At 44.7% G+C, this 10,977-nt stretch overlaps 1 protein-coding gene across 1 annotated transcript in view; it reads left to right on the forward strand.

Moving 5' to 3' along the window:
* The first annotated feature begins 541 nt into the window (after window positions 1–541).
* Window positions 542–10,977, forward strand: part of mpp4b (MAGUK p55 scaffold protein 4b) — a 30,550-nt gene continuing 20,114 nt past the window's right edge. The window contains exons 1-9 of the mRNA XM_028571441.1: window positions 542–609; window positions 732–853; window positions 1,983–2,060; window positions 2,178–2,261; window positions 3,409–3,540; window positions 9,555–9,636; window positions 10,090–10,175; window positions 10,590–10,664; window positions 10,748–10,944. Of these exons, the coding sequence (XP_028427242.1) occupies window positions 552–609; window positions 732–853; window positions 1,983–2,060; window positions 2,178–2,261; window positions 3,409–3,540; window positions 9,555–9,636; window positions 10,090–10,175; window positions 10,590–10,664; window positions 10,748–10,944 (914 nt within the window). The 5' untranslated portion in view covers window positions 542–551. The remainder of the gene's footprint in view (window positions 610–731; window positions 854–1,982; window positions 2,061–2,177; window positions 2,262–3,408; window positions 3,541–9,554; window positions 9,637–10,089; window positions 10,176–10,589; window positions 10,665–10,747; window positions 10,945–10,977) is intronic.

Consider the following 10,977-nt stretch of genomic DNA (forward strand, 5'->3'; position numbering starts at 1 on the left):
ATCGTGAGGCCTCATGAGTGTGTGTACATAAGCCCTATTTGCAGCGGTGGAAGAAGTATTCAGATCGTTTACTCAAGTACACTGTTAAATGTCAGTGTCTGCAAGTTACTTATTTGCAAGTTTGTCATAAGTATGTATTTTGGGTCTTCTATTTGCAGCTCTTTTGACAGAAAGTATTGATTTGATTGTGAGAATAATAAGAGATGATTGATGAAGCTTCAAGCCCAATCGAGTGGAAGTTCATAATCTCGGTCTCCTGCAGCGCTGGAAGACGTATTCAGATCCTTTTACTGCAGTAAAGGATCTGAATACTTCTTCCACCGCTGGAGTTGACAAAGAGAAGCAGCAAATGCTGTTTTAGAAGCTGGAATCAGAGAATATTCAGCTTTTTTTTTGCCCGCTATTTTTGCTTGGGGGGATAAATGACTGAACGATGAACTAATTATCCATTTCCTTTGACTTTTTCAGGTTTCTCCGGTCCGTGTAAGCAGTCAGCGGGGAGGGGGGTGGGGAGTGGGTTGGGGGGCGAAGGTCGGGGGGGTCCCGGGACCATGAGGCAGGCGGTGGAGGCTCAGGTGTTAAGCCCGCACTGTGAGCTAGGAGAACACGGTCAGTATAGGGGGGGGACGGACTTCACTTGTACATTTTATTCCATTAATATAATAACTGTTGGAGCCAACATTATGATTTTGATATCAATAATCCCCTGGTGTGTGTTTTGTGTGCTGAAGGCCTTCGTCAGATCCTGACCGATGTGATCGCGGAGGTGAGGAAGTCGGTGAACCCGGACCTTGACGGAGCTGAGATTCTCCACGGGCTCCTGAACTCCTCCTGGCTGCAATCGCTGCTCAAGGTCTGAAAACAACGGTGGCCGACAGGGGGGGCAAACGCACTGCAACTTAATGAAACGCACACAAATAGACAAAACACAAGCAAATTCATAAATTTGAACCAAATACACAAACGCGCTGCACATTTTTGTACTGTAAATACGTTTGGTCTACTTGCGTGTGTTTCATGAAGTTGCAGTGCGTTTGCCCCTGTCAGCCACCGTAGAAAACATCCTGAAAATACTAACATCAGTTTTTATATTCCATTGTTTGTTTTCACTGATTATTCTAGTACTTTATCATATCTTTTTGATGTGTAGTTGGGGTAACCTTTCTTACAACACCTTCTTGATTTGTCATTTTCGGGTTAAAATATGTTTTTGTTTCCAGGTTTAAGTTGTATTCCTGGAGGTTGACAGGGAAAAAGGATTTTCTTTACATTCATACTCAAATAATGGACCTTGGGAAGAAAAAAAAGATATTTTAACCCTAGCTGCAGAGCAGAAGACTGATAAAAATACAAGAAATCTGTAGAAAAAGTGTCCATTTCCAGTCAAATAAAAAATTTTTGGAGCTAAAATCTTCGTCATTAAATCTTTTGTCCTGCACCTGGCATTCAAAATACGGGATGGGATGTGCATACAACTAACTCTTACAGTAAAAACACATGTATAACAGCGTAGCACTGCTATTTTTATTTTGGCGCCCATGTTATCCAATCTGTCTGTTCGTACCAGTGCGTGTAGCGTTAGTGTTGTCCCGCGCGCTGCAGCGATCGTTCCGACATCTCCTCTATTTCTTGCGTGAGACGCGATCGGGCACACGTAGAGAGAGACACACACGCGCGCGCACACACGCAAACACACTGACACACACACAGATACACACTGACACACACACATACACACGCTTTGTGACCAGCGTGGAATGAATGGCCAGGCCCGCGATCACTTGTGCGCCCGGTGTGTTTTCACTGTTACTGTAGGAAAAAAAGGTCATTTCAGGACTATAAAAGGTTGAGGGATATTTGGGCTTTGATAATATATTAAAAGCCTCACAGTATTTGAGGATATTCTTGGTGCCTTCAAGCTCCCACTGAAAAAATACTCAACCTGCTTCAGACATAAATCATTTCAAGACGTTGTTTTGCAGGTCTACGAGTGTCTTCAGAGGTACCTCCGAGATTCCCCAGCCCCGGCTCTGGACTACGCTTCAGGACTGTCACTTCAGGTTACACCTCAGATTGGGTTTTATCAGCAATTTGTTGCTCGCAATTATTTTGTAGAAGGCTTTTAAAAAAAAAAAAAAAATAAAATAATGGATATGTGGTTTATTGTGTGTGTTTAGTTGCTGGTTGACATCAGAGCGCTGCCGGGATGCTCTGAAGACGCCAATGAGCTTTACCGCCTCCTGAGACAGCCGCACCTGCAGGTAACCAGTCACGATTCATTCCTGTCTTTTTTTTCTTGTAATTTGGGTTCCTGGCAGCTTTATACTTTGTTCAATTGACAAAATAAGATACGTTGGACTTATGGTATAGATTCTCAGATGGGGGTACATTAGGGGTGTGACGAGACACTTACTCCACGAGACGAGACACATCACGAGATTGGGTTCACGAGAACGAGACGAGACGAGATTTTTTAAAAAAATTTGAAGAAATCCTCAATGATGAAATATATGAATGGAAAATAGTTTTTTTATTCAACTGACCTTGGCTTCTTTGTAGAGGTTTGGGACTACAGTGCGAGTTAAATGCGCGCGTGATGGGATGACGTACCTCGTTTCCAGTGTGTGGAGGAGTCGCCGAAATCCAACATTTTCCACCACAGAAAATGGCCTCATATCAGCTGCAATGAAAACGCCTATGTCCCTCGTTATTTCCGTGGCTCTTGCACTTACCGGTGGCAGAGATGCAAAGGCTTTTAGAGTTGTTTGCCCTTTTAATGTTTTCGTCGCGGGTGCAGTAGTTAGTAGAGAGCTGTGGTGGTGCTGTAAGTGTTTTTGCATAGTGCTCGTGTTAGCCGCGGTATACGGCATTTTTTCTTACAATGTTTACATATTGCGCTCGTCTTGTCTGTCACTCTTTTCGCCGTTTATTATTTCCGCAGGAAAACCAAAATGTTGCCACACAAATGATTTAAAAGTGGCAGGGGGATCTTCAATAGTAATTTCACGCTCCATCACGCTGACATAACATCGCCTCACGAGACAACTTTTCACCTCGACGAGAAATCTCGTCACGTTTTAATCTCGCGAGATCTCGTAAAACGAGATCTCGTCACACCCTTAGGGTACATGCACTCTTAGGGGTACTTTGGAGTACTGGAGGGCAAAAAAAAAATAATAAGTTTGAGAACCACTGATATAGATGAGTGAGTGTGTGTGTGTGGGGATGGGGGGGGTAAAAAAAGCAAGACATGCATGTGGGAGAAGGACAGTTTAAAAAGGTGCTAAACAAAGACCCAAATAAATGCAGATGAAAGTCGCCAAAGTGACCCTGAATTACGTTGTTATTTTGGCCCCGAGCGCAGCAGTTTTCAATTGAAAAATAAATGCTCTTCTGATTGATTTGTAGGCTCTTCTCTCAGCTCACGATACGGTGGCCCAGAAGGACTACGAGCCGGTGCTGCCACCGATGCCAGAAGAGCTGCCGGACGATGAGGAGGCCACCAGGATCATCTGCCTGGTCAAGAACAAACAGCCTCTGGTAAGCTACACAGCTGAAATACAGCATTACATATTATGCTTTTTGGCTTTTCCCCTTTCCTTTATTGTGTTGTATATCTTTTCTGTCACTTTGTAATACACGTTATAATGCTCGTCTAGCTGCTAGCGTGGCACGCCCTCATACTCTGCTTCTGACTGGCTAGTAGTCCTTACCTAGGTACTGTCAGGGCACGCCCTCATACTCTGCTTCTGACTGGCTAGTAGTCCTTACCTAGGTACTGTCAGGGCACGCCCTCATACTCTGCTTCTGACTGGCTAGTAGTCCTTACCTAGCTACTGCGCATGTGCGACTCCCAACAAAGATGGTACAGAAGTGAGATGTCTGATGGTGAAAAGAGGAGCTGCAGCAATGTGCAGTACAACAAATATATGGTGTTTTTTTGAAAATTAAACCATGTAAACCTATTCTGATATAAGCTCTAAATACAATTCTCAACTTGAAAATGAGCATAATATGAGCACTTTAAAAAAAATTCTAATATAAAAACTGCAAATGAAGCTCTGATTTGATGTATTTTGAAACAAGACTAGAAAATAGTTGCATAAGTTTTAGGAGTACCTGATAAACTGGCAATGTTCACCCAGCCATGTCAGTATAAAGCTGAACATTAGAACTTTCTGTGGTTTGTGTGTTGTTATAATAATGTAAGGTATGTGACCTAAATACAGGATGGAGGTGTCCACATACTTTTGGCCATATAGTTCAGAAATGGTCCTTTCTTTATAACTCTACAGTATTTGGGTAGATACAGAAGTCTCGTGGATCAATATATCAAAATCTGAATTATCTGTATAGGGATAGGTATGAAAATATATTTTGTGATTTGGATAAACTGACTCGTTAAGCTGCCCATAATATAAAAATAAAAAAAAGTTAAATATTTTGCTTTTTTAAACATATTTGGAAAAGGATCTTCACATTTTCATTTGTCTGTAAACCATGCATACACTTCAGTATATCGACTGAACTGGACCACAATAACATTGAAACAGATGCTTGTGTGTTTTTTTTGGGTTTTTTTAATATGTAGGCTTTTTTTGTGCTAAATATAAATGAAAACAGCTGACTGCATCCAACAGAGACCAGATGTTTGAATTTAATAATCTCTCATTTGAGTAATTGTCTGTTGATGCTTCGGATTTCCAAACAGAAGGAAACCACTGAAAAAGGATTTTAAAGAAAAACCAAATAATAATAGGAGACCTCTGTGTCTCATTTATTATCAGTGTCTGCAAGATACCTATTTGCAAGTCTTCTGTTTGTCATTAAGTATGCATATTGGGTCTTCTATTTGCAGCTCTTTTAACACAATGTGTGAAGTAACTAGTAACTAAAGTTGTCAGGTGAATGTGGTGGAGTAAAAAGTTCAATATTTCTCTCTGTAATGTAGCGGAGTAGAAGTAGAAAGTGGCATGAAAAGAAGTACAGTACAAGTACCTCAACATTTGGACTTAAAGGTACAATATGTAACATTTCTGCTTTAAAATGTCTAAAAATGACCATACCTATGTTATATATTTTTATGAGTTGTGTTCTTACACTATCCTAAATGTTTCCACCAAATGTCAAACCCAGAGAAATCTGTTATTTAATTTTTTCCTTTAGTTGCCCGTCAGTGGCGTCATATAACCTTTCACCCTCCAGTTACTTTAACTTCCATCAGAACACTGGCAACAAGATGATACGTTCAGGAGTAATTGTAAATCATACAATGTCACAGAAAAAAAATACTTGTAACCGTAATACTGCTTTTTTTTTTGCCATACAGCATCATTTTGTGATTAATTACATCCCACTTTTTATCACAGTAATACAACAGAGACCTTATCTATTTTGAAAGTTCAATATCGATACCAGCTTGACGTTACTACAATGTGCTAACGTTGATGTTAAAGCTTTGTGGGTAAAATTGAGGTTACAACATCGTTCAACACAATAATTAACAATAGTTATTTTTAGTATGACTGTTTCGACCACAGCTAACAGGACTGAGCTAACCCACGAATAACTTCACTAGTAACGTTAACGTTAGCTGTATAGATAGACGATTAATCTAATGCTAATTTAGCCAAAGTAGCCCACCCCGGTCTGTCTGCCTCACTCCCCCGGCGCAGAGAGACTCAGTCGGGATGACAGCTGACAACAGCACCGGGACATATAGCTAGCTAGTTACCGTTAGCCCCCAGTCAGCTATCAGCCAGCTACTTCCATTACAGCAACCCCCGGCCAGAACTTATCTCCTGTGCCTGGTGTTTATGACGCTAACGGCAGTTTAATTAAACGTCGGGAAACAGACTATATCAGACCCAGCACCGAGTCACAACAGCGGCCATCCATAGCGGTAGCTAGCTACATCTCCGTAGCGCTACCGGTGTATGTGCCGAAAATCTCCTCCCTGCCGAATTTCTCCCCCCTTCGCGTTTAGCTGTCTTTACGGTTAGCTAAATTAACCCGACAAAAGGTGGGTGAAGCACCAAAACGAAAAGTTAAGATTACTGAAAAGTGAAGGGGAGATCATTCCGGGCAGCTGGGAGATGTTCTGCTGCTGCACAACAGGCATCGAACGTCCTGGCTTGCTATTGCGGAGATTTCCCCGACAATCCCCACCCACACCCGTCTCTCAGCCTCGTTTAGTAGCTAGCTAGCGTTACAACAAACCCCGTCCGCCCCGGTGTTGAAACCATCCAAAAGGTGACATTGATATGTGAAATATTTTGTGTTTTAGCTGCTGGCTACTGTTAGCTTGCTGGCTCACTAGCTAACTGGTCAGCTACAAATAAAAATCTAATCAAGAAAATTGTAATTATGTTGGGGAAACTGCAGCTATTTTATTAGAATAACATAAATAAACGTAACGTGAATAAACTTGAATGGGTAAACTCGTCCGTGAACTGATGCATTCTAACCGACAGCAAAGGTGTTTAACACTAAAAACTCCCATAATTCCACGCAACTTCACAACGTCATCAAAAGTCCAGTTTTACCGTCCATTGTTTTGGTTGAGAGACCCCTAGCGGCAGAAAGTTACATATTGTACATTTAAGTACAGTACTTGAGTAAATGTACTTAGTTACATTTCAGTGTTGAACATTTCCCTCTACCTTTGAGTGACTCTGTTGTCTCACAGCTGCGCGACCACCAGAGAGTCGAGCCGCCGCTGCCCAGTGCGCCCTCCCCTTGGCCAAAAAGCTCCAGAGGGGGGGTCCACAGCCACTGGGACACCCTGAGGCGTCTGACCCAGCAGAGGCTTCGCCGAGGCGGTGCATTTGGGATCCGGAGCCCTGCTGCCGCTGTGTGCCTGGACTCCAACAATTCATTGTGGTGTAGCGCTCGCAGAGGCAGCTTCCCGCCCACTGAGCCGCCGTGTCACGCGGCGGCGGCGGCAGCTCGGCCGTGCCCTCCTCCCCGCCGTAAGCCGACGAGTCAGTGCGTGATGTGCTGCAGCGAGTCGATGAGGCGCTGTAGAGTTTGTTACTCCGGCCTGCTCTGGGAGCAAAGTCTGAACCGCTCGGCGCCGTCGGTCTACAGCTCTTGTCTTTTCGTTGGAGACAACGTCATCGAAGAGCTAGACGGGGGAGACGAAGATGAAGCCGGAGAGTCCAGCAATGCCCAATCCCCGCTCCCCACGGCCCCCCGGCGGTGGACTATGTCTCCCCCGTGTCTCACCGTGCCCTACTACCCCAACGCAGGCCATTACCTCCCGCCAGGACTGCCTCCAGGCTTTCCAAGCCAGAGCCCTCGCATCCGCACCGCTCCCCCGAGCCCCATGCGCCCTCGCCGCGGGGTGGATTTGCCCCCGGTGCCCCCCGTGGAGCTGGCCAAGCAGGAGAGTCTGGACGAGCTGAGGATGACGGTGCAGCTGGCCGCCTGCTCCATGGAGAACAGCACCAAAGACATCAAGCTCCTCGGGGAGACGATGGCTGCCGCAACCGAACACATGTCGGAGACGGTGCGGGACAACTCGCAGGCCTTGGCCCTTCTCGCTCAGGTTGTGGACCGGCTGCAGACGCTCCTGGGCCCCGCCACCAGGACTGAGAGCAACGCCCTGACGCCCGCCGGGCGAGACGGCACACCCGAGAACAGCCAATCTCCGAAGAGCCGAGGGCAACCGAGCCCATCCCCGACACACCGATCCACTTGTTCCTTCCCCTCGCTTCCTTCCTCTACCTCCTCCTCCAGCTCCCTCAGCAGCTCCCTGGATCCCTCCACCTCTCGGGGGACCAGCTGTCAGTCTGCTTCCTGTCGCGGGTCACCCCAAATTACCCTGAAAACCAAGAATGCCCTTTCGCCACAGAAGAAGCACGCTGAGCTTCGAGTGTCCAAGCATCTCCTGACCAATGGCCTGCCTGATGAGCCCAAGGACACTTCCCACACTGTAAAATGGGGTCGTTCAAACCAGCGGAAGAAGTGGAAGAAGAAGAAGAAGGCGACTTGAGAGAACCCCAAAGAGTGGACATCATGGGTCCTTTCAAGCTGTCTCCACAGAGCGGCTGACCTGCAAACACGCACAGCGGTAGCTGACATTTCTTTAGTCATTTTTGTGGCATTTCATGTCATTTTCTTCCGTCGTGTTGTGGGCCATTCCGTTCTTTCATATTTCAACTTAGACTACATTTACATCGCTACATTTCTGGTTCTATTCACTTCTGATATACAGGGCATAAACAGGAGGCAGCATGGAGACTCTGACCTATGCTGGTAGTTGCCATGGTAACGTTAGTAACACCTCAGAGAAGCGTTATTATATTCATAGCATTCACACGCTACTATTGGCCAGGTGTCCATGCTTACACAAGGTAACGTAACCCCATTTGATCAGGTCCTATCTCCTGGCCAATCGGCTATCCTAACCATAACCACTCGAGGTCAATGCCTAACCCCAACCAATCGGCCTGCTTCATAGGGCGAGACTTGCCTAGAAGTTACGTGGGATCCATAATAACGCTTCAGAGAACGAGACGTCATACGGGGAGACACCAGAGCAGGGGGAATGAGAGGGGGACACACCAGAGCAGGGGGAATGAGAGGGGGAAACGCCAGAGCAGGGGGAATGAGAGGAGGAAAATGCCAGAGCAGGGGGAATGAGAGGGGGAATACGCCAGAGCAGAGGGAATGAGAGGGGGAAAACGCCAGAGCAGGGGGAATGAAAAGGGGACATGCCTGAGCAGGGGGAAGGAGAGGAGGAAAACGCCAGAGCAGGGGGAATGAGAGGGGGAAACACCAGAGCAGGGGGAATGAGAGGGGGAAACGCCAGAACAAAGGGAATGAGAGGGGGAAATGCCAGAGCAGGGGGAATGGACCTTTTTCACAGCAGACATGTTGACTTGTCATAGTAGGAAAAGCACAACTGAAATTGATAACCTTAACGATGGATTCAATTCCATCAAGTGTCCCAGTAAGCTATTTCAGTGAGTCAGCATGCACAATACCAGGACCTCTCCTAAGTGGAATGCAGCCATCAGTAATGGTTTAATACCAGGACCTCTCCTAAGTGGAATGCAGCCATCAGTAATGGTTTAATACCAGGGTCTCTCCTAAGTGGAATGCAGCCATCAGTAATGGTTTAATACCAGGGTCTCTCCTAAGTGGAATGCAGCCATCATTAATGGTTTTGAATACACCTGTGCTTCTCCTACTATGACTTGTCAACATGTCTACTGTGAAAAAGGTGTATGAGAGGGGGAAACGTAGCAAAGGTTATTTGTTTTAAACCAAAAAGCAGCAATGTAAATGTAGCTTCATGCTTTCTTCTCACCAGTGATGTCGGCTGTCTCATTTCTGGAACTAGACAGCACTCATTTGTGTTACTTTGTTTTGCATCTAAACTGTCATGGATCAAACCTTCCCAGCCCCACTCATCCAATGTTTACATCCTGTCATGGCTTTTCCGCAGAATCAGTTTTATTTGTCTTCATTCGCGTGATTCGATTTGATCTCTACTCCACACCATAGCAGCTTTATTTATTCCGTGTCTTTAACCTTTTCTGTTCCAGGGAGCGACCATAAAAAGAAACGAGATCTCAGGGGAGATTTTTATCGCTCGGGTGATTCACGGAGGGCTGGCTGATCGAAGTGGTGAGCCTTTTCTCTCAAGGACAGTGTCCTCCATACTGCATATCCCAGCTTTTGTATTGCTAACTGGAAGTCAAAATAATTTGATTTAATTATATTGAGAGTAAATCTTTTTTTTTGTTTAGACTTGGACTGGACTTTCATTGTGTTCAGAATAAGATAATCCAAGCTAAAAGATTAATTTACCAGCTTTCATTCCGGTTTTTATTAATTTGAACAGTCAAGAATGAACTTCCGTGCTCAAATTTGATCGTTTACCGTTGATTATGCACAGATTTTTTAAAAATCTTATTTATAACCTAACTTATGTTATATTATATTTAAGGTAAAGGATAGTATACAAAAAGACATAATATAAATAGCAAGCTGCACCTTTTCATTTGTCATGTTAGAGGGAATGTAAATTTGGTGTGCTAATTTGTTATTGTGTGTGTGTGCGTGCATGCGTGCGTGTAGGTCTGCTTCATGCAGGGGACAGGATCATAGAGGTGAATGGTTTTCCTGTTTATGGGATGGAACCTGAGCAAGTCATCCAAGTTGTGGTATGTCAATTTTGCATGGATACTAACTGTAAAATGAGACCACACATTTTATTATATTCATGTTATATATATCCTTTCTCCCTCCACCATATCTACGGTATTGAATGCCAAATTGTCTTTCCTTTTCGCCTATTATTTCCAGACTTCTGAATCACCAAACACCTCCCTTGTTTGTTCAGTGATTAAAATAGTATTCATTAAGTCTAATTATCATTCTAGCTTTGTGTCCTGTGTGGTAACCTAAATAATGAAAATAAATGAAAAGTGTTACCAAAGATTTTTCTTTAAAATCATAAGGCCTCTTAAAGCGGAATCAGATCCATGCTTTACAGTGCCCTGTATCTATTTTTTGAAAAGTCTATAAGCCAATAATATCTGCTGATTAATCCATATTGTTTCTTTACAACCAATCAGCAAGCGAGGTCTCAAGGCACCATCATGTTTAAGGTGGTTCCCATCACGGAAAGGCCGGTCCACAACCAGACGATGGTACATCATCATTGATACGCTAATTTTAAAAAAAACATCACAATATACTTTTCATCATATTAAAGTAACTTCTCCGGTTTTAGCTCTACGTGAGGACCATGGTTGACTACAGCCCCCATGAGGACCCGGCCATCCCCTGCGCTGACGCCGGTATGAGCTTTATAAAAGGGGACGTCCTGGAGATTGTGGACCAGACGGACGCCCTCTGGTGGCAGGCCAAGAAACTGCCCAGCAACACGGCCTGCGCCGGCCTCATCCCCTCCACCAACCTGCTGAAACGGTCAGGAGAGTTTACGGATTTTGTCAGGATATG

Source organism: Perca flavescens, chromosome 24, assembly GCF_004354835.1.
Source record: "Perca flavescens isolate YP-PL-M2 chromosome 24, PFLA_1.0, whole genome shotgun sequence".
Taxonomy (NCBI): domain Eukaryota; kingdom Metazoa; phylum Chordata; class Actinopteri; order Perciformes; family Percidae; genus Perca; species Perca flavescens.